This window comes from Geospiza fortis, unplaced genomic scaffold (assembly GCF_000277835.1).
Source record: "Geospiza fortis unplaced genomic scaffold, GeoFor_1.0 scaffold41, whole genome shotgun sequence".
Taxonomy (NCBI): domain Eukaryota; kingdom Metazoa; phylum Chordata; class Aves; order Passeriformes; family Thraupidae; genus Geospiza; species Geospiza fortis.
The window spans coordinates 1,451,839-1,475,928 of record NW_005054299.1 but is presented as its reverse complement, the minus strand read 5'-3'; the positions used below and the strand labels follow the sequence as shown (position 1 = coordinate 1,475,928).

At 41.6% G+C, this 24,090-nt stretch overlaps 1 protein-coding gene across 2 annotated transcripts in view; it reads left to right on the top strand.

Annotated features, from left to right (window-relative positions):
* TGFB2 (transforming growth factor beta 2) overlaps positions 1-21,200 on the top strand; it is a 60,990-nt gene extending 39,790 nt beyond the window's left edge. The window contains exons 3-7 of one of the 2 annotated variants that reach the window (XR_004082081.1): positions 12,838-12,970; positions 13,089-13,199; positions 15,068-15,130; positions 15,687-15,840; positions 17,647-21,200. Coding sequence is in view for 1 of the 2 variants with exons in the window: in XM_005416148.3 (XP_005416205.1) it covers positions 12,838-12,970; positions 13,089-13,199; positions 14,956-15,130; positions 15,687-15,840; positions 17,647-17,805 (732 nt within the window). In the remaining variant the exon portion in view is untranslated. Of the gene's footprint in view, positions 1-12,837; positions 12,971-13,088; positions 13,200-14,955; positions 15,131-15,686; positions 15,841-17,646 lie in introns of both variants that reach the window. The other variant, XM_005416148.3, reaches the window with a different exon arrangement.
* Positions 21,201-24,090: the final 2,890 nt, after the last annotated feature.

Here is a 24,090-nt window from a genome sequence, read left to right as displayed (position 1 = left end):
GTGGTTCAGGTCCACAGGTGGTCGCTGGCGGCTGTGACCTGACTGCCATCCTTTCCAGGAACAGGATGGCAGAAAAGTTGAGCAGATAATGTGTTATTTGTTAAAAGTTAAAGCTAAGAACCTCTATTGAGAATCACTGGTGTTGCCTGTTTAGAACAGCCATCCCAGAGAAATACTCTGTGAGTCCCAGTGAAGCTGCCACAGCAGCCTGCTGAAACAATTGTATATTCTGGCTTGACCTCACTGCTCAGACACCCTAAAAGGAGTTGATAGCATCTCTGGGCTTTCTGTTGTTCTACTTTTGAGAGCTGTTAGTCAGCCACCTGAAAAGAATGCAGCTGTGGTTGCCTGAGCTCAGTTCATTGCCTTTCTGTGTTTGAGGAACATGGGACACAAAGAGTTCAGCAGAGGTATGGAAGAAAGGGCCTTTGCTTGGCTGGGATTTTGCCTTGTGATGAGAAACAGCTGGGGCTTACTTGAAAGAGCCTGACTCCAGCAAGCCTGTGCCCATATAAATGACTGACACCTGCATCCAGGGCAGGTACCTGGGGCCCTGGGTAAATATATGGCTGGTGAGTAAGGCAGTTTCTTTTTTAGGCTGGGTGGAGCAAACTAAGTGAAGTGTTAGGTGAGTAATGAGTGCAGGTTATTGTAGGATTAGATCTTTTCTCCACCAAGTAACAGGCAAGCCAAAGGCAGCATGCCCTGTGTGTTTGTGCCAGGCATATTTTAGGCATGTTACTTTGTTCCTTTGCTTGTAGAGAGGCAAGCTGTCTCTGGATCATTTCCTTTTGGTCATGTTTGTTTCTTGCAATCTTATATGCAGCTCTCCTAAAACCTTGTACTGGGGGTATTACAGCTCTCTGGTGGGCAGTCTGAACTGCATGGGTTCCTTGGCAGGAGCTCTTCTGCCAGGGGCATGAGTCCCTAAATGTTGCTGCAGCTCGTGTCCATCACAGCACATGAGGTTAGAATGCAGCGTTTAGCAGGAAAAGCAAAAGCAGGGATAAATCAGAGACAAGAGATGCTTTTGGGTCCCTTCCAATTTGAGATTTTCTAAGATTCTGTGGTGTATTATAGAGCAGCGCTATAGAAAGCGTTCTAAAAGTTACTGTATGAATTCTAGAGATTAGAAAGAAGAAAATAATTGCAGATGAAGGTGAAGAGGTGCAGATAGGAGGCATTGGTGCCCCAGTGGTCATGGAGGAGCTTCAGGGCTGTGTATTAATGTATTGAGAATGCAGATAGAATTGTCTAGTGGTGAACATGGTAAAAACATGGGAGGTAAAAGGGGAGAGTCAGGAAGATCCTCATTTCAGTGGAAGTGGGAGAGGCAGTTATCTTCTGTAAGGGCTGAAGACTTAGTCAGATCTCTGACTCCAGCATGAAAAGGCTTGGAGAGTGAGCCTTGCAGAGGAGATTGCCGGTGGAGTTGGCATGAGCAGCTGCCGCTCCTCCTCTGTGCATGAGCTTTGCTTCCTGTCTTGTGACATACATGCTGGGCTTGCCAGGGCTGTTGTGCCCAGAAGGAACAGTGTGGTTTTTCATCTTGCATAAGCAACATTTAATTATTAGGGTTTTTTTTTCTCCTCCAACCAAGTTTCAGGTTGCCTAGTGTTTTGCTTTGTTGTGGAGCTCTTCTTGATGAGGGTTTTTGAAATTCCTCTCATACCTGCAGTTTCAAGGAATGGTTGTTCCTTTTTCCCCTTGTCTGTCTCAGGAGAAGAGGGGAAGAAGGTAGAAGTCTTCTGGGGAGAATCAGAGCTCTCTTGTGGTTCACTGAGATAGTCCCTGACCGTGTGCACTTCTTCTAATTGCCCTCCAAGAGCTTTCTGATTTAGTCCAGTGGCAGTTCAGTAGTAGTGTATATACCACTGATGCAGAAGGGACAACGTTATTCTGAAGGACTGTTTTAGGAACAGCTAGAGACAGATGTGCAGGGTAAATTGAAAAAATAAGCAAGCAGAATATAAATATTTTGTTTTTCCGCCTGATTCTTTCTTTGTGTGGTCCTCTGACCTTACAGATCTACCCCGTAAAATGAAAGAAGAAACGCAAAACTGCACCTTTTCAGCTAAGCTTTCCTCAGGCTGTACTTGGCTCCCTTTTCCAAACCACATCAGAAAGGGACTTTGTGTTTTCTTACAGCCCTTGTTTGCACTGACTCCAGGAAGGCAGTCTGGGGCTGCTTGGCATGGTGAACCAGGGCTGTGGCCCCTTGTTCCAGGCCTCTGGTGCTGCAGCAGCAGCAGGACCCTGTTCCCACCTCAGAGCCTGAGTTGGAGCAGAGGGCACCCCATCGCATTTATACTGGGAATGGATGGTTATGAATCTGCTTGTCAGGTTTTCTGCCATCTGGATTTCTCCAGGCAATGAATCCTAGAGATTAATTCTCATGGAGGTGCCCTGCATGCATCCACAAAGCCAATGGGCAAGTAGTAATCCCTGTGTGCAGAAAATGTCTGTTTTCACCCAGAGTACTTCTCTTGGTATTTAAGGATTAGTCAGTCACATCTGTGTGTTCCTGCACAGATGGGAAGTACAGTGCACATACTAAGAAGTCTTAGGATGGAAAATAATAAAACTCACAGAAGTAGGAATTAAGTTACTTTTAAAAGGCTGGTATGAAAGCTTCTATCTCTTCTTGGCTCTGGTTAAGTGAATCTGCAGAGAATTAAATTAATTAAAGGCACTACGTTTTCTGTTGCTTCTTCTGCCCAAAAGAGAGGCTTAATCTGATGGTTATACTGCTGATCATCAGCAGAGCACATTGGAGAGTGGGAAGGAAGGAAGGAAGCGGCATGACCTTGGACAAGGCGCACTTCTCCTGTCCTTCCACCGCGCCATGATCACTCAATGCGCTTCCCAGCGTGCACCAAGACTTCAGAAAATATTAAGAGGATAAAGTGCTTTTGGGAAAGGGAGGAGAAATGATATTAAATAAACAAGTTTTAGCATCCTCCAGTGGCCCTTGCTATGTTTTTAAAGATTTATGCCAAATGCAGGCTTTATTGGAATTTGATCAGATAAAGCTCAGTTGTTATGGGAATGTCTTTGTTCATCAGTTTTCTTGCCTGCTTTGAAGACTTCATCACATCTTTCTTTTATTAAGGTGCTTCTGTATTTATGAATAAAGTCCCTGCACCCTTCAAAAAAAGCATTGTCTTTTATGAATAAGCATTCCTAAAAACAAGTAGGCACCACTGCAAAGCAGAAGTATTAGGAAGCCTTACAAGGCTAAAAAGACATCCTTCAGAGAGTGCTGTAGTATTGGGTTTAAGGTATTTTTATTATGTACAGGCAGTCAAACAATAACAAATAATAATTACTTCCTGTAGAAGTGGTGCCATGTTTTGTTAACACGTCATAAACCATCACAGAAAGTGCAGCTGAAGCGCTGTGTTTTATTGTCATTGTTGTCTGAGGCTGCTGTGGGTGGGATTACCTGAGAGGCTGTGGATGGAAGGGATGGATCCACAGGATGTATCAGAGCAAGGGTTGAAGCAAATGAACAGTGCCAGGTTAAAGCTGGGGAGGCACGTCAGATTGCAGTGAAGAATCTGAAGCAAACAGGAGGAGACCTCTGGTCTTTCCATTTTGGGGAGGGCCCAGTCCATGTCAAGAGCTCCCGTGGAGCTTGCTCAGGGTCTAGGAAGAGCTGTCTTTCCTCTAGGCAGTGGTAGCCCCCATTTCCTCCAGGGCCTCTCTCCCTGCTTGGAGGTATGAGGAGGAAGATGCTGTGGAACATACTACCCCATTATGAGTCAGATTTAAATTTAAACCACAGTCGGTTGTTCAAATACTTCCAATTCAGACAGTGTTTTTTCTTGTTTTTCAGTTGGGGAATACGTTTAGAGTGAGCTACTATAGATGTGGGCCAAATCTCCGCAGTGCAAATCTGAGGCAATTTGCACTGACTGCAACAGAGATCCTTCAGGCTGATCTCTGTATAATCAGGAGCAGAGGGGCCTTGCTCTCTTTTCTTGCCAAAAAGTGCCGTCTCTAATGGCACAGGAGAAGATACCATGAAGCAGGATTTGTGGCTGTGAGCTGGCACAGTATGTCTGTATTACAGATATCACCTGGGGCACTTGGTTGTAACTGACTGCCATGGGTGTGTCCCACATCTAAAGTAGTGCATTTGGATCTCACAATTTATGTATTGCTATCCTGAAACCAGACTCTTGCATTCTGAAGGGTTATGAGATTATGTTGAATGGCAAATGTGTGGTGTTCTTTGAAGTGCCAAACCCAGTATAAGAGATAGATACGATAACTTTCCACTCTACCAAACTCCTTCACTTTCCCCCAGGAACAGCTCAGGACCAGAGGAAGTTCATTTGCAGTATATTTCAATTGAATTGCTGTTTTCTTCTTTTTCCAGAATTCCCTTTTTCTGGTTCCAGATACTGTATGCCCTACAAAAAGTTGTTAGTACATTAGAGATCATATCTAGAATACCTTTGGCGAATACTCTGTGAGCATGAGAGCAAGTATTTATGGCTCCATCATCTTCACTGTAATTTGGGAGCGTATCTCGGATACACCCGCCTCTTGTCAGGAATAGAGCAATTACTATAGACAACTTGAAGGAATATATAATATTTCCATCAGCTGCTGGCAAGGGCCAGTGTGTACTTCCCAGCTGGACACTGCCATGTGTAGAAATGCGGGCCACAGGTGGCTGTTATTGCCATTTGTGCTGGCCATACATTATTGGAGGCGGGGGAATGCAGGCCATGGGTCTGAAAACAACAGCTAGCTTTGGGTTCCTGTTCTTTGGGCTGGGGTTTGTTGGGGTAGCCAGGCCTACATTATGCTGGGACATGAGCAAGTTTGAACCAAGCAGCTCAGCATGGTGGTCACTGGGCTAAGGAACGTCAGGTTGGCTTGATGGCCATGTGCTCCTGTTCTGGGGAGGTTTAGGAAACAATGTGAAGCTTTGTTGGAGAGAAGCCTACGTGAAGAAGAATAGGTGATGGGAGAAAATGGAGGAGGATGGGAGTGATTTGTGTGGAAACCTGTAGGTGGTGGGAAGAGAAGACTACAAGGAGAGCTGAGTTATAGGGAACAAGGCAGGCAGGAGGAAGGGAAGAAAGAGGAGGGACTTGTGGAAGAAGACAACATCTTGGAGAAAGTACTGTGTCCAAATACTCATTTAGCCAAGAAAGCTGCATGCCAAAATGTTGTAGTAAAATGCACATGAAGATGAGATACGACTGTCAGGGACAGGACCAAGGAAGAGAAAAAGCCTTAGGAGACCTGTGCATAAAGGGGATATGAACACAGGAGTACCCTGCAGGATCTGGGAGATTTGGCTAGAAGACAGGAGAACCCACTCTGTTTCTGTTGACTTTGGCTCCTCTTTGTTGATACTTTAATAAAACATAATGTGCCTTTGGCAAATTAAAGCTAAAGGCTAGATAAGTTTACAGGATTTTTTTGTTTTGCTTCATTTTATATGAAATCTTTCTTTGGAGCTATCTTAAAATCTCCCAAATGGCAGGAAATTGCCCTCAATATTTTAGAATCTTCCAGTAGAAGGACCCCAGACCCTCTGTTCTTTATTGCTTAAACAATGCAGAGTCTTCCTGCCTGCTTAAACATAAATCAGGCTGGACAGCCTCAGGGCTCTGTCCCCAACTTACACTGCATATGTATCTTCAGTATCAGGAGGAAGGCCCTGCTTGGGGAACAAATGGAGAGGAAATCCCTTCCCGGGATCCATTCTCTTCCCAGAGCTCATCCCCTCACCGCAGGGTGATGCAACGTGTCAGTCACAGTGATTCCATGACACACTTGACTTCCCCTCCCTTTCTGACCTGCTGAAGTGCTCTTCTCTTTGCCTGCCTCACACTTCACCTTCTTTTACCTTTAAGTGAGCATCAGCCAGCACTGTAAGAGAATCCTTCTGCAGCTGTAGCCCATCCAGATATAAAAGCAGTTGGGTTATGTGTGCAATATGTTCTTTTTATTTGCAAGTTTGCATGAAGAACGTGTCTGGCAAGTTCTGAGCAGATGGATCAGAGACCTATGGGTTTTTTACAAACTTTGGCAAGTACTCCATACCTTTCTTTGTATTTTGGCAGGAACTCTGCATCTCATATAGTAGTCTCTAAAGATTCTGCCCTCAAATTGAGCCTGATTCGGAGACCATTGCAAGTAATGGAAAGACTTCATTGATAAGCAGGGGGACTGTAAAGCCCTTTTAACTCCATAGCACTGAAAGCAGAGTCTGAATTACTCCTTTGCAGGAGTGGCTACAAGAAGAGCTTAAAAACTCACACGGACATTTTTTAAAAAAGCTGGTCTCTTGCACTTAGAAGCAGCTAAGATTTTGATAGCCAGTAGATTCCCAATTATCTGGCAAAAGCTACTATATGGAAGCTTTGCACTTTACACCATCTGTTTTCACATATAATGAGTAATAAACTGGATAGGTTTGCAGCAAAATCAAGGATTTTCTTTTCCTTATGTCCAAAATTGGATCAAAGGCCTCAGATTTAGCCAGGGAATGAGAAAGGATTGATAATTAGCATGGCCATTTTTTAACTGTAAGTTTCAGAAAGAGCTGGCTGAAGTCCCTGAGAGCTGTCCGAGGAGACCTTTGAAATTTGGAACCAGGCAGTGAGTGAATCTTTCAGTAGGGTGAATTGTATGTAAGAATTTGGAAACTCCCAGCAGCTGTGTATGCAGACCTTGGGAATCTGGTCATTCCAGTGTAAAGAGTTAGGCTGCAGTTCCCTGCACTTTCTTCTGGTTCAGGAAAGGTCATCCTAAATGGCAGTTTTCAGCCATGGTGTGCATAACTGAACTTATCCTTGCTCTCATGCATAAGCATAAGCATAAGCACCTCATTTACCACTGGATCTCATTGTTTGGGTCTATTTACTTTAGGCTTACAAGCACATGTCAGGTTATTTCCATTATTTTTAAAAGGGCCATGAAGTTCCAATGGAAATCATGGATAATGACTGATAAGTCAGAGAAAGAGTAGTGAGCCTGCCAAGATGTTGTAATACAAGAACATCACAGGAGTCTGAAATGACAGAGAAGGGAAGGGAAGGAAGGAAGTTATCAGGGGGCCAACAGCATCTGGAGGGAGGAGATCAGACAGTCCAGAATGAATGGAGAGGAAAGACAGATTAATAGCAGGTTTTCATAAGATAATGCCCTATTTACTTCTGTTCAGTGACTGCAGAACCCACACTGGCTGATAGCAGTGACCATTTCAAGTTCTAATGCAGTGCAGGAAATAGGATAGATATTTTTAAGTGGCCATATGATCTTACTACTATGTTTGGAAAGTTCATCAACTTGTTTTAAGAAACTGTAAGTCACCAAAAATATTTCCAAAGAGTTGGTGACTGTAATTCCCAAACCCAGCCATAAAATGCTCTTGGTTTTCTTGGCTGCAGCAGATGTATGTCATTGATGCATCAGCCTGTATATCATCACTGGTGAACCACATTCAGTTCTTTGTTTGTTTGCTTGCTGAGGACGTGGTGAATTTAGTAGCCAAAACTATTCCACTGTAAATTATACTTAATTGTAATTTTCCCATTCTTCTGCATCTGATTGTGGTGACAATGGAAGACTAGAAGTAGTTATTGGCCAGAATACCAAATCTGAAATGAACTAAACAAGTTGCTGTTCTGAGGCTCTAGTTATTTGAAAGAACCAGTGTATCTTCATGTCAAATTTTTTCCTTTTAGCTGTGTAATGAGTCACAAAGACAGGCTGTTCTGGCGTCTGCTGTCAGTGGTTATTGTCTAGAATGCATACACTAATGTGTTGATTCAGTTATCCCCTGCTTTAGCTGCCTAAATATATGAGCGGGGGAGTAGGCAAAGGAAACTTTGAACAAAATAATGTTTGTTTTAACAGTCGTGGGCTTAGTCGTTTTTTCGAGTTTGTTTTTGAACCAGTTTAATTACACTGATGCTGAATACTGCTGCTCTGCTCATGTTAACTTCTGATGTGCCCCATTCTTTAAAGAAGTCATGTTTCTGCTAATTTTGCAAGCATTCTGCTTTGTTTGTTATCATGAATTATGTAGTGTTCTCAGTGTACTTTACAGTTTATAAAATACAGACTAAGATAATCCTTATCCTTACTTTTACTGTGTGATAGTTTCCTGAGGGTATAAATGTGTGTGCCTATAAATAAACAGTTTCATCCTCCAGTATTTGTATGAAGATTTCAGCTACTTGATACTTAAATTTTTAAAAAATGTATCTGTTAATGCTTTCCAGTTAGTCTGAAAAATAAGCATAGCAAGTGACAGAAGTAATTTACAAATCAGTATTTTCTGGAAGCTCCTCATGCTTCTGAAACCAGTTTGTGTTTGTGACAAAACTAAATTTTTTCACTGCTGAATGCCCTGGTCATGGTGATTTGGGATATGCTTTCAAGATAACATCATGGGTCAGCCTCCTCTAATGGATGAAGAGGAGCACAGACAAGTCCCTGCCAGCCAAGCAGAGGTTCTCCCCCAGAAGACTGAGCAGAATTAAGAGTATATTTCAACAGGATTTGTAAAATACCAGAAATCTGGCAGGCCTGATGAGGGTGGCATGTGAGTGCTGTCATCACCAAGATCCCCGGCTGGGCTTCCTAAACATATGGAGCTGTACAAAAAAGAGCAATGCTTTGTTTGCATCTGGCTTCTTCATGAGCCATTTCCTGCAATTGACTGCCTTATTCATTTATTCATGTGTTTGTTTCACCTTGATCTGCTGGCAGTAGCTGCATGCATGTCATATCTAGAGACTCCTCATGGGTATTTGTAAGATCATTTTTTCACCAGGTGTTTTCAAGAAGCCTCAGAATTAAAAAAAAATGTATGAGAGGTAGGTTAGCAGTGAGCATAGAAAAAGGTAGGTAAAAGGCAGTGTGCAAGACACTGGTCAAGAGAAGATTAAGAAGTATTTTAGTTGGTGGTTTTCCTCTGAAAGGGAGGAATCACATACAAAAATGGGGTAGAAAAAACCTGAAATCGTTCTAAGAATTTAGGGCATTGCTAGTGAATGAAAATTACTCTATATACTGGTCTAGAAGCCTGGTGGATCACCTTCTGGTCACGCTTCTTCCAATTCGGCTCATCCCCACAGCGCGTGATCGTATGTGTACGTTCCCTGTGTAATCATTTGCTCTAACAGGCAGTGGTAGCAAGACCAAGTGAGCAGATACCCCTGGACAGACATGTCCATGTCCAGAAGCCAGGTTTGCTGGCTTTGAGCTGTCTCTGAGGCATGTGCAGGTGTGCATGCTCACAGCTGTTCCTGCACAGCCATCATGCATCGCCATGCTGGTACCTGGGGATGTTGGGATGTGTTCGTTCCCAGTGGGGGAGGTGGGGCTGCTGTGTGGAAACTCTGTCTCCTGCTCATGCAAATGATGGGATCTGTGTCTCTGCATGCAGTGGGTGATGCACAGGATTCCCCCACCGGAAAACCTTTGCCTTCCCATCATGGCCTGTAGTCAGACCCAACTCTTTCTACCTCTTCGAGAGGGAGTGTTTGGGTAAGGTGCCAAAAGGAAGTAAGAAAGGATTAAAGGGGAAGTTGAACTCAGTTGACTTTCTCTTCTGTGGATTTTCTTTTTTCCCCTGCCTTCTGTTAATACATTTAATGCACTGAAGGCTTTTGTACAAAGGCTTTTGTTTAGCTCCTGCAGGTACAAGCTGTGCAGCAGCAGTTCTGATAACTGTGTTTGATGTGGTTGTGATGGGCTAAGCATGAAGGTGAGGTGGTGTTTATAGGTAAGGCAAGGCAATGTTTATAGGTGAAGGTAATGTTTCTTCTGAGACCAATCAGTGTGGTTGGAAGAAGTAGACAAGCTTTCAAGCACAAAAGCTGCAAGGCTTTTATTCTTTTTTGAAACTGAATTACTTGATCTACTAGGAAAAAAGGATTAGAAATGGTGAAAGAGAAGTTTTTCATTGAGGATATAGGCTTGAGGGTGTATTGGAAGAAAAAGGTGTGTTGCTGATGGGGAAGGTTAAAACCAGAAATGTAGGGCAAAGTAAAAAGAAGCAAACCAAAGTGGGGAAATGGCAGAGAGAACCTAAAATGCTTATTTCTTGTAGTGATTTCTGGAAGACTCATTTGAAGAATATATTGCAGCTGTAAAAATTTCTGAGAGATTCCTACAAAAAGGCCCCTTTGTTTACCCCCATATAGGGTGCAATTACTTCAGTGTGGATGCAAATAAAACCAGTGTGGGAAAAGAAACTTAATCAGATTAATTTGTGGGAGAAAATAGACTCTGAGGATCCAGTCTAGGATTTTATCTTCCGTTAGCTTTCCACACTTCCAACAATGTAGGAGAAAAAGAAGAGAAAATTGAAGTGGTGTGACTAGAAGATCATTCTTGCTTACGAGTACTCAGATTGTTAAGATCATACATCACCCTAACATTTTAAAGATATTTAACCCAAGAGAAGGAGATTTAAGTTAATTGCACTAAGTGTAACACTCTTCTCACTTAACAGCCTTTTGCTTAAGAATGCCAGTGCCTGTTTAACCCATGGTGTCAGTTGGGGAAATTATCTCATACTTAGTTTGTGACATTTTACCTTGTTCTTTATAATTTTCTTCCTGAACATGCGGTGTAAACAACATGGAGAGAAACTTTACTCTCAGACATTGTAGGTACCATAGGGTGGATAATATCCAGCTCTTTTAATCCATGGTATCCATCCTGTCCCACAGTGCCATACAGCTCAGAAGCATTTTCTTATTCAGCTCAACAGTGGGGATGGATTTCCCTTGGACCATTGGATACGTGCAGAGATGATTTCTTGTACTTTTACAAATGCCTTTTATTCCAGGTACACACTGACAGCCCTTGACTCTGTCTTTTGGTAGCAATTGGGATAAAGACTGGAATAAATACATTTATTTCTGATACCAAGGCACAGCTGTGTCTTCAGAATATGTCTAAGACCAATTATAGTTAACATCAGGAGATTGCTTTTGGCACATTACTTACTTTTAGTCCTTACATCACTGCCAAAACTGAGGTATGCAGTTTCTGGAGTCTTTGGAAAGATATGACTGTGCAGAAAGGAAGAGAAACGAGCCAAGTTCTTGCGTCCCATTTGCTTCACACCCCCCCACCCGCCAGCCCCAACACATCCTTGCAGAATGACAGCTGCATTACATCCTCAGAAACACTTGACCTGATAAAGACCAAAGGGAAGGCAAAGTTATATTTGTACTTCTCTGGGACTTTCCCAGCATTGATTACTGATTCTCTCATCCCTCTGGCACTTCTGAGCAGTGGTAGTCCCCTTGCTGCTGCCAGACTCTCTGTAAACAGTTGTTCAGACGCTTTGTTTGAAGGTTACCTCATAAAAAGGAGTCCCAATGTTCACTGTTGGAGTGCCCTTAGTTTCTACTGGGGAACTCAGCATTGCCTACCAGGGGCCCTTAGTAATCTTCTGGACTTGAACCAACATCTTCTCATGGCTTTTTGCTAAATGTGTTGATCAGAAAGAAGACAAAGAGCCTGTCATGTTGCTGTTCTTTTCATAAGACAAATGTTATTGTAGGAGCCAAGGTGTTGGCCTATGAGAGATCCAGCGCTGCCTTGCAGTAAACGGGGAGACTGTACATGCTGACTCCACATGCTGGACGGAATCTGAGTTTTTCAAGCTTGTTTAATTACGAAAAGCCTGATTTTATCACGATGACATAGTTTCACACCTCTTTTGAAATATTTTTCTTTACATGTATTATGTGGTTTCACCATGATTTTATTACAGCAGTACTTGCTAGATGTCAGGTTGTTCTGGGCTGAGAAAATAAGAGGAAACAATGAGACGTTGTCAGTTACTCATTTGGAGATGGATTTGGGTGCTTAAAGAAAGGAAAAACCCGAAACAAAATATGAAGTCGCACAGCTGGCATGCCAAAAGTTACAAAGTGATGTTATCGTGTGGTATCTTGATTAGAGTTGACTAGATGTTGCATGGCATTCCAGCTCCCTGCATCACAAGACTATCAACAGAGTAATAACCAGAAAACCAGAAACCAGCTGTTAACAGCCAGAAGTCCAATTGTTTTTGTCTTAGGGTAAATAATAGCAGGCTATGCTTGTATATGGGAAGGCACTCACTGAATTGTTTGCCTGGGATGAGGAGAACTGTGGGCACATGAAATTCTGGTCATGCAGGGCCTGGGTTTCTTTTGTTCAGGTATTTTTTATTGCTTGGTCAGTAGAAGCTTTGCTGAAACATTTGACAAAAATACAAATACAGCCTGTATCAGTTTGGATGGAAGCAGCCTCACCTGTTGGCACAAATCTCTGCATGGCCATCTGTTTAATGTATGATTAGTACCCGAAATCAGAGGGAAGGCTAAAAGCATGAATAAGGCAATACCATAGCTTACTTATAGGGGAGCAATGTGATATCTTCAGTGTACAGACTACATTGTACAGCCTGGACTTTGACATCTTATGCTCTAGCTGGTATAAGTATTACTGAGGAAGGTGAAATAGCTTCTTTTGATGATTACTGTGATCTCTTCAGCACTTGTATTACAGGATAGGTTTTCAGGGCAGTTCTTTCTGTGTGATTTCTCTCACTAAGGAATATGTGATGGTGTGTTTTGCTTGGGAGCCTAAGCTGATTTCATTAGGCTGGTTTTATATGGTTCTTCTCCCTACACACCCTAAGATTCTTTCTGAAAATGTGCACGAATGTTCATCTGCTGCATAGAGGTTTCAGCTGTAATAGTTTCTTGTGCTATTTTCTAATGTTAGTGGTCCATTTTAAAGGCAACCAGGTAAATGTTAACCTGTAGAACTCTTATTTGTTATTTCTTTCAGGTTTTAAAATCTAAAGAATTATCATCCCCAGGACAGCGCTATATTGACAGCAAAGTAGTTAAAACAAGAGCTGAAGGAGAATGGTTGTCTTTTGATGTCACTGAGGCTGTACATGAATGGCTCCATCACAGAGGTGACAAAAAGTGCTCTTTGCGTTCACTCCTGCCCCAGCTGTTCCTCCATTAATTCAGGAGTATTTCAGAGTCATTGCACATGTAAAAACCAACTCCACTCACTTTTATGTTTTGCAGACAGAAATCTTGGATTTAAGATAAGTTTACATTGTCCATGCTGTACCTTCGTGCCTTCCAATAATTACATCATCCCAAATAAAAGTGAGGAGCTTGAAGCAAGATTTGCAGGTAATTAAAGAAAAAAATCTCCAACTTTTTAAAATGTTGTGGTATGTACTAATTGAGGAAGGAAATAAAAAGCTGTTTCTGCCTTCTAAATGGCATTCAGCTGATTGAAAACTTGCTCATTTGAGAATCGCGATTCTCAGCTGGTAGGAAATTATACTAAAGTCACAAGAGTAAAACTGTATCACCTGAACAATTCTAAAATCACAAGGCATGAAAAATCTGTCTCATTCCATGCATGCAGCTTTGATGTCCTTAAAAATCTGTGTTACAGTTTGCAGCATGCTCACAGGATATATGTACATTTTTGGATTTTGTGAACACTCTTGCACAGTTTGCCATCCACTATTGGATAGTAATGAGAAAATAGCTCAATATTTTCAAAATTATCCTTTTGCTCTCCATCCTAGTACTGTAATGAGTCAGACTTAGTTGAAAAGATTGGAATGAGTGGGCATTGAAAAATAAAAAAAGTGGGCATTAAAAAATAAAAAACTGTGTAGTGAGGGTTATGACTATATGGTTCTTTATGGACAGCAGGCAAGGTGATATGAAGTAAATTTATGAAGGTTGTATAAGCTCTCTTGTGTTTTTAAGCCATTAAACTTTCAGTTTCACAAAAGAAAAATTATATTTAATTGACTGTACTACAATTACCATCCACCATCACACATGAAACTATAGCTATATTAGAACTAATTTTAACCTAAATTCTGTTCCTGAAGTTCTCATTTATTGAACTGTATCATGATTTGGTTCACTCGTGATCCAAATATTTGGCTATGTTCCTTGTCAAGTATTAAGTTTTTCTAACTGTTGTTTCACTGCATTGGAATTTTTCCCTGTAAGTAAATACATGTACTGTACATAAGATTAAAGCCATTGGGTGCATTTAAAAATGTTTAGTATGGTGTTTGGTCACTAGAATTGCATATGTTAAGAAAAGAATAGTGTATCTTTTTCTGTTTAGATGGTAGTATCTGGCTGGGGAGGTTAATTTTCTAAAGGATGTTAACAAAAGGCATAATGTGACTCCTGTGAAAGGCCAGTACCTTGAGTCTCTTGTCTGTGCTATTGCAATGGTAAGAAGCTAGTAAGGCAGTTAGTGTTAAAAGAGAATACAGAATGTGAGGCCATAGACTGCCATTTCAAGAAGAAATACTTTAATCAGTGTCTTCTCCATGCCCATATAAAGGAAAAGACTAGACTAACTACTTTCTGGGGAAAATTAGCAGATTTAAATAAACTGGCAATGAAAGATGGGGAATTTACAAGTATCATAAAGGAGTGAATGTGATGGTGAAAACTAATGGGATAGAAGTAAGAGTGGAAAGGAAGGTGCAGTATCCAGAGCATCTTTAAGTGTGTTAAAAGGTTTTAAAAGGTACATACCTGTTAAAAGTTGGGAGTACTGCTCTGACTGAAGCAACAAGAGAATCACTGCTTGGGGCATTTAAAGCTAAGACACTCGAGATGCAGTGACTGAAGTTACCTTCTCTGTTACTCATTTAAACGTTTCTAGTAAATGTACTGAAATGGCATTAAATAGATGTGAATGTGGGAGGGTTGATAGAACAGCTAACATGAGAACTGTGAGTATCTTAGGCATCTTGGGTTGAAATTTGCCCCCACTTCCCCAGTAAACATGCCCAGCTGACACCATCATGGCCCAGTTTCTGAGAATTTTTTAAGAGATGGTTTATTTAATTTGTGAAGAAAAAGCAACACAATGTTTATCACCAAAATGTATTTTTTGAAGGTATTGATGACTACACATATTCCAGTGGTGATGTGAAAGCTTTAAAGTCCAATAGGAAAAAATACAGTGGGAAGACCCCACATCTTCTGCTAATGTTGTTACCCTCCTACAGACTTGAGTCGCAACAGCCCAGTCGGCGGAAGAAGCGTGCTCTAGATGCTGCCTATTGTTTTAGGTAACTATGCCTGCACATCCAATATTCTTACACAGTGGTGGGACACTGGAGGTGTCATGCAGTTGTTTATCATGTTTCTTTACAGTTAGCCTTTATACAGAATGCAGACCCTCAGGGGTCTGTGTGCAGCAGGTCTCTGCCCTGTGGTCTCCAATCCCACGGAGACAGGGCAGATTGTTGTGACCTTAGACAGTAGAATGTCAGTTCCATGTGGGATGATTCCCACATGCATTAGCCCCATAGTTAGAGCAAAATTATCACCTTCACTTTGTTCACCTACTCAGAGTCTCCTCTGTAGGACCTGGAGAAAACACTTGAGTAGTCCTCCAGGGAAGCCATTTATCTGCATGAGCAAGTCCTGCCATGTCCAAGCATCCTGCAATAACTGTAATTTCAGTTACAGCATAAGCTACTATTGATCTGATTTAGTTGAGAATTTTTGTGACTCAGACCTGCCTTTCTGTAAAGGATGATTTCCAGGGAGCAAGCAACTGGATTATTTTTATTCCCAGTGTTGTCTTTCTTATGACCGATGTGTTTGTATTTTATTTCCTAGGAATGTGCAGGATAATTGCTGTCTGCGTCCACTTTATATTGACTTCAAGAGGGATCTTGGCTGGAAATGGATTCATGAACCTAAAGGATACCATGCTAATTTCTGTGCAGGAGCCTGCCCATATTTATGGAGCTCAGATACTCAGCACAGCAGAGTGAGTAATGGATTTGCTATTTTTTGACTTCTCTTTTATAACTGCAGGTTGAGTTATCTTTCTGGGGCTGACATCAGCACCAGTATCCAGAGTTAGTCTCAGTAACTAAGGATGATGAAATGTGGCCCTATAGAGAACTCACTCATGGCCTCAAGCTAGCGTTGAAGCAGGAGAAATGTGCTGGCCCAGAGATTTACTTTCTTTTATGTGTTCATTGATGCGAACACATGGTTGGATTGAATACTTCTTGTGAGTATGTAGCCTTTGGAGGTGGCTTGGAAAAGGCCTTTCAATATAGACATGAGTGGAAGGTGGCACAGTGAGTTTGATCAGCAAAGACACTGAGGGAGGCACTTTCAGGGTAACCAAAGGGCTGAGTTGTACCACCTGGTCATCACCTACTTTTATGACCTGCCATACTGATAGCTGTCCTCCTTTTACTTCAAAAGACATATTCTTTCCTACACTTTGAAAATTTATATGTGAAGGAGGGACTTTTTGTATGGGATGTTGAAGAACCAAATAATAATTGCCTGAGATGGGACTTTTTATTTTAGGGATTAGATGTGCTATTTTAGCCAACTGCCTTAGGATGAGTAGTATTCTACTGTGAAGTGCTAATTTCCTCTCAGCTGTCACTAAGGATGTCTAGACAGTAAATGCAAGAGACAGACATTTGCATCATAGTTGTCCTAAAGTAAGAATTTCACCCTCGGGTCCATACTAAGAATGACGTCTCCCCTTTTTCAAGCCTCCCTTAAAGTTGTCCCTCCTGGCTGACCGATTAGGGTCAGCCAGGAGGGACAACTTGCCATGCCCAAGCTTGAGTTTCTTTTGGTTGGTAAAACCATGATACCATGTTCTTCCTGAGCTTACAGACCCCTTTGTAGCTGTCACTGTCTGTGACATTGTAATGTTAGCAATGTCAGCAGGCAGAGGTATAAATAAGGTATGTTTCTCTGCTGGTGTGGAGTAATGGTGTACACATTTTGGAACTGCACTTGTTTTTAAAGGAAAGAGGAAGAGTAACTGTCATGGTCAAAAATATGTGGTTTGGATAATTGCCCGAGGAGCCAGAAGTTGCTTAATAAAGTAGTTAGTGTTGCTGTCCTGAACAGATCTTCTGTCTCTCTAAGCTGCAAATGTTGTGTGGAAGTTCTAGGAAAAGGTCACTTGGTGTTTGGCTAAGGCATTAATGGCATCCTCAGGAGCACCTATGCATCATCAGTGGCTAACCCTACATCCTTCCCTTGCAGAGAACCATGCATAGGAATCAGGGTGACATAGGTGGTAACTCCATGCATCTGGCTCTCAGCAGGAGTAACTGCACCTTGAGTCCTGGTGCTTGCAGGGTGGCATTAATGGACTTAATTAGCATAGCAGAGGGTAAAAGAAGAGGGATGCCATGGAGACTCTGAAGAGGTCTCTCTTTTCTTTGGTCACTTGTAATTCCAAAATCTGTAAACAGCAAATGGCAACCTGAAGAAACAGATAAAAATCTTTCCATTTCGTCTGTATTCATAAATCTGGTGTGCCTGTTGATCCAAAGGGCATCATTCTAGAGGCAGACTCCAGGTACATGCCTGCTTTGAGGCTTAAGACTGTATGGACAAAACCTTAGGAAATTCGGGCATATTGTGATCACTAGATTGAAGTGGAAAAGCATAAAAACGCCTAAATTCGAGGAGTCTTTATACCATTTTCAGTGGGCATTCTTCTAGGTGCTGTGGGAGGAGGTGATGCAGAAAACAGTTTGCTCATTAGAGGCAGCTGCCTTAATCTCCCTTCTTTGGTTTCTCCTTCTAGGTGCTCAGCTTGTATAACACCATAAATCCAGAAGCTTCAGCCTCCCCATGCTGTGTGTCCCAGGATTTGGAACCCCTCACCATCCTCTACTACATTGGAAAAACACCCAAAATCGAACAGCTTTCCAACATGATTGTCAAGTCTTGCAAGTGCAGCTAAAGGATATCCCTGAAACAGCATGACGTGTTTATAAAAAAATAAAGATAACCAAGGAAAAAAAAGAAAGAGAGAGTGAGAAGGAAAGAAAGAAAAATAAAAACCCGGGTTCATCAGTGTTAAAAGGAAAAAAAAGAAGAAAAAAAAAAGCGGTACTAGTCTGAACTGTTTGAAAGTTTGTTTTGTTGTTTTTTTTTAAACTGGCATCTGAAGCAAAACATTGAAGGCTTTTTCCTACATTTCACCTACACATAGTGTGAGATAGACAAGAAGCAAAGTTAAAGAAAAAAAGAAACCTTTAAAAAAATAAACACTGGAAGAAATTTGTTAGTGTTACTATGTGAAAGGAAAAAAACAGGAAAATCCCATGAAGTGGAGTTGCTGTATCTGTCCCGTGCCTTACTTGATCTCTCTGTATTGTTATGCAATAGGCATCCTACCCATTCCTCTTAGCTATAGAGTTAACAGTGCATTATTTATTTGTGTATAAAAAATATCAAATGAACATTTCTGTATCACCATTGGGAAAATGAAAACCAGCCAATGTGGACAAGGTGGAGACCAAATAAGCTGCCAGAAATACATATAAAGCCTAAAGGAACACAAGCTCAAAAGAATCAGAAAAGTAATGGTTAGTTTAGTTCGATTAAAATAGAAATCAGTTATTACATTACTGACAAACTCTGCCTTTAAAATACCTTATTTTTCATGCCAGCTGCCTAGAGAGACTTCTTGTAAGGTCTCAAACCCTTGTTTTAAATACTGAATAATTTACTAATAAAGGACACTCTGTTTCAGTCTCAAAGACAAGTCTATAAGATTTTTTTTTACTGTAAATGATTTAAAATGTCAGTTTAGTAAACCAGTGAAATATTTAACATTTACTGGTCTAATCTTCAGACCTTAATATGTTGCTGTATAGCTATGCTATGCTATGGGAATTTTTTTGTTCTTTTGGTATATGTAACCATACCTAGAGTATTACAATAGGTGGGTAGTAAAAGCCAGCTTAATTGGAAACATATCTGTAGATCTCTATTTGTAAACTATTAAAAAATTACGTACTTTATGTGTAATGTGTAAATTTTCACCATATTTTTGTACTCTGTAATACTGTCAGCTCTCCTGACTTTGAATTTGAATTTGGGGCTCTTTTTGATCACTCAGAATCACGTGTTTCCCTCTAGCTGGCCAGTATGAGTAGAGTCCCTGTATTTTGACTTGCACTACAAATACATGTTTTATAATAATTGCTATACATGTGCTTTGTATATTGTTCATCATTATGACATAAGCTACCTGACTCCATTTGTTTTTCTGTTTTATAAAAAAGGATGGATTAAAGCAATATCCCCCCCTGCTCCTCCCCTCCTCCTCCATCTGTCCCCGTTCATAACGCTTGCATTGCGATGCGGTTCAGATCTCTGGGCCTTCCCATTTTCCCATTTCCTTTCGGCTGTAGGCATTCAAACAGGTGGGCAGGGAGCGAGGTGAGGAGAGGTGTCCCAGCCTGGCTGAGGCGAGGCCAGCCCTGCGGAGGATGACATCCAGCGCTGTGCAGGAGGCCGTAGGGAGCGGCTGCCGGCGCTGCCCGCGCACGGCGCAGCGGGAGCACCGCACACCCGGACGCGCCCGCCTGGCACGGGGAACTCGCTCCTGCAGCTCCTCGTGGGGCTGCTGCTGCTGCAGGTAACAGAGGTTTGCCTTTGGCTTCTGCAGTGGCACAGCAGGGCCCTTCAGGCTGTTGGGGTATGTGTAAGGATTGGCAGGATCAGACCCTTGATTTTGGCAAGTTTACCAATTTTTTTTCTCAATTGAGTTGATGCTAAAGTTTCTTTTGAAAAAAAAGAGAAAGGAACATGGGGATTCCTGGGGTTTTGTTGTTCCCATATTGTAGAGGGAGTAAAAAGAAACAAACCACATCGCATACTTCATTTTGAAAAAAAACCCTAACCTAAATAAGAATAAAAAGAATACCGAAGAAGGCACTAAACCTAGATAAGAAATGAATACTGAAGAAGGCACAATCATTTCATTTCATGTGATGGATGCTACTGCAGAGGAAAGCCAGAAGCCTGCAGTTGAAGCATTCTACTTGGATGAGAGGGATATTTTCTGCCATTGTCCTGAGCAGCGTTGGGAGGACACTCCTGAGCGTGGTGTTGTCAGTTCCAGTTTTAAGAAGTGCAGTTTCTTTGGCTTTAGCAGAATACTGGTGCAAAACTGAGGTGCCATGGTGGCTTGCACAGGCAGCTCCTCAGGACTTCTGTGGAGCCTGTGTTTATTGCCTAGATGGGAACATAGCCCCAGAGATTATCTAATCCCACCCACTGGCTCAGGAAGAGGTGTGTTAGATTTCTGATTTATTTAGTGAGCTGAGGTGAACAGGTGAAGAATCTGTCCTGCTAACACTTGCTTGAGCCAGACTAACTCCAGTGGGAAGATGCACTGAACTCAGTGAAACTCCTCAGGGTAATACATACTCTGGATTTTGCTGTATAACGACAGCAAAATTAGTTTTATCAGGTTCAGTATGAGAACTGTATTTTTGTTGGACAGGAGAGAAGACAAGGGTGAGCACATTTTACAAAACTTAAAAATGTTTTTGCAGTTCTCTGATACAGGAATGCAGCTTTCAAACCAGTTTTGAAGAAGTGGGATGGGAGATAGCATACATAGTTGTCCAGCCATACTCACTGTGTGCTGGATGCAGCTGAAAATTTGAACTTGGGTTTCATTTTTTTTCTCTAAGCATAGAACACTATTTCTGTAAGGCATTGCCCCAAAATCGATTTTGAAAAAAATTTCTAGTGTTCCTCAAAATGCACTGATAATATTTGAAATTCTCTGTTTTAAAGCTCCTACAATTTATTTTTTCTTATTCATTAGGCATGTATTTCCCTTTAATTACCAAGGGTGTTAGGCCTGATCCTACAATATGCCGAACTCATGGATGAAATTCCCCTCTGCAGAGTGGGGTAACGTGAGTCCTTAGCACGTCTCTGGTCTGATGTAAATACCCCTCAAATGATCTTCAGATGGGTCTGCAGCAGCTCAAGGACTTTGTGCTACAGGGCCTTATTCTGGCAAGGTGTTTGCCACTGCCTGAGCAAAGTCCCTGAGAACTGATGGGAAATGTTCAGCATCTGGAAAGATCAGACCCATGGGGCTGACTGGGGCTGAGGGGGAATCATAGCACTTAGCTGGGTGGGGTAGGACGGCACTTCTGATGTGTTTAGCATCAATACAACTGTATGGTTGGCATGGTTTAAAGGCAAAAAAAGAAGGAACTTAAAGGACAGCTGTGTTGTACTTTGGTGATTGATTACTCTGTATTTTAACACATTGTATGTCTGTTTTTGTGGTGCTCTAGTGGTAAATAAATTATTTCAATTATATGCTGGTGTTGCTTTCGTATGGCAGTATTCTTCTGGCACAGGCAATTCCTCAGCCCTGGAATGTTAAATCCCTGCAAAGCCTGATTTGGTGTGGGATTTTGGCATGTGTGACCTTGATGTGGTCCACTGCAGGCTGAGGTGAAGAGCATCCATCCAGGGTGAGAGTGCATCATATCTGCTCTGGGGGTTGCTCTCCCCTCAGCCACTGTAGTGGATGTCTTGGTCTGTAGACAGCTGCCTCAGTTATATCAGTTTACCAGGAGCAGCTATGTGGCACATGGAAGTGTGTTTTGACATAAAATAGGATTCCCTAGTTTATTTTCTATTTCCATTCACTCTGCAATATGCAATTGCATGATCTAAGCAAATAAGAATTAAGGAGCCTGGAATTGCAGCTTTTCTTTATCAGGCTCTAGTCGCTTGAATAACTAAAACTGATGGCAGGAAGGACTACAGGATTGAAACACTGCTTTTAAAGTTGATGAAATTACATGTGAAAATTCTTCCAGACCAGGGACTGCTGAGGAGGCCAGGGACTGCTCTCCCTGGTGCCTTCTCTGGCATCTAAGGAGTGCATAGCATTTTTTGGCTTGAATGAAATGTTTATGCGAGATTGTTTAGGGTTATTGTGATAAATTATAACAAATGGACTCTGTGGTCTGTCAGTATGTTTAAGAATGTAACTTGGGATGAGCATTAAAAACAATCTCAGGGGCGATTCCACCATGATTACACTCCAACCTTAATTGATTTCAGTGATTTTATGCAGGCATAAAACTGTAGTCCTTCAAAATTTTCCAGATGCCAATTTTTATTCTGTCTATTTTTAGCTACCCAGCTCTGTGCTTTGACATGAATGTAATCTGCCAGCCTTATTCTTACCCAAAGAAGCCCTCACACTGAGATGAGAATACCTTGCAGCCCTGTCTGCTGTATTTGTGAAGTCAGTGAAGAACAAGAGGGTTTGAGGAGGAATGCTGATTGGAAATTGTAGGTGAAACAGTGGTCATGGTGCCTGTAACTGAGGAACAAAGTGGAGGGAACACTGTGTGCTGAAAGAAATTTTAGAGCATAGGGCTGAAAAGATGGAAGATCTGCCATGATAATGAGATTATGCAGAGTATTTTGATGCTGGGCTTGTCTTCATTTTGTTAACACAGCCTCTCCAGACTGTATCAGTGAAGCCCTTACTGTGCTTGAATCAAATTGTGGTTAATAAATCTGGAATATTCAATATAGGGAAAAAACCCAAACCATGTAAATGTCTTGAAAACTGTTTTTTAGGCCAAAATCTGCCTCTTAGTTCAGACAGAACAGATTCTATGAGGAGCCATGAGTTCTGGAAGAAAATAAACCAAGAGGTTATGTAATTATATGTGGTTATAAAGTAGATGTGAAGTAATGTAGTTGGCTTGTCAGTGGGTATGGGTGTAACAGTAATTTCTTCATCTGTATAAAAATAAAATTAAATGGAACAGAAAGCTGATGAGAATTTCCAATCAAATTTGATATGCTCATTTAATGAAGTAACCTGCTGGAATCTAATACAGAACCCCTGGGGTATAAACCTTTCTTCAACCAAATGGTGATCCAAGAAACAAGTATTTCCTATAAATGGGGTGTTTTAGTGCCAAGCCAAGATGATGGCAGTGATCATTGATCTTTGGGTCTCAGCACTGTTTGCACATACTGTACACAATCCTGATTTAATAATTCTCAAACTCATTCCAAAAATATTTGCTACAAGAAAGGGAACAAAAGATAAAAATGGCAAAGGGGACCAGAGTCTCTTGCTGTTCAATGAAGTACACCATGAGCTCTCACATACTGTTTGGTCCAGCTAATTGGAGATGGATGCAACGAGAATGTTAACATGTGAGTTCACATTTGATCAACAATCAAGTGGCTGGGGCTCTGAAGAAGGGTTCAAACTTCAATCACTTTAATGAAACCCCGTTAGGTCCAATCTCTGCTACTGGTTTGTAACCAAACTTTAATTGCCAAAGTTGTTGCTGGGGTGTGTGAGGCTTTGAGCTCAATATGTCTGAAGTTCTTGCACTCGAGCTGCTCTGAGTGTGCCAGATGCAAGTCCTACACAGCTCAGTCTTCTGTTTTTTCTCCCAAGAGCAAAGTCACATAAATATAATTGCCACTCATAGGAATGGCAGTTGGAAAGAGTCAAAATGTCTCTATGCATCAAGGCGTTTCCCAGAGAGCCAGGAGTGTTACAGGTCACCTCATTCTTCAGTGATTTGAAGACCAGCATTGTGGGACTATGAGATGGGGTTTTGCCATCTGATGGAACCCACATGAAATGAATTGATGGCTTCATTCCAGTTCCTAGTGTAAACTTGTTGGTAGTCTCCAAGGATATGCAGGCTGATTTCATCCATCAAAAGCAGCAAATATCTTTATCCGGAAAAAAGAAAAGTCCTTTTTTCTTCCCCCCCTTTGGAAAAATGTAAATACAAGACAAAATATGCAGCAGTTCATGGGCAAGTTATGCATTCCTCTGCAGTGTGTACCCTGTTCTCAAAGAGGTGGTCTGGATCAATTTGTGAACAGTTGGGAGGGAAAGCTTCATTTGGAGATACTCTGAAATATATTATTTCCTCTGTTTCTTTTATGAAACTCTCAGTTACCATAAGACACACAAAAGGGAAAAAAACCAAACCAGAAGACTGTAAATAAGCAAAATAAGCAAATGAACTGAGCATTTTTCACCGTGATACCCAGATATGATGTATAACACCAAAGGTAAATCACTGCAGATCCTGAGTGTCATACAGCCAACTGATGTACACAAGCTTGGGTCGCAGAAAGAGGAGCAGGAAAGATGAACAAAACAGAAGGTTTTTGTCAGCATAAGTATAGGCCCTACATAACACCA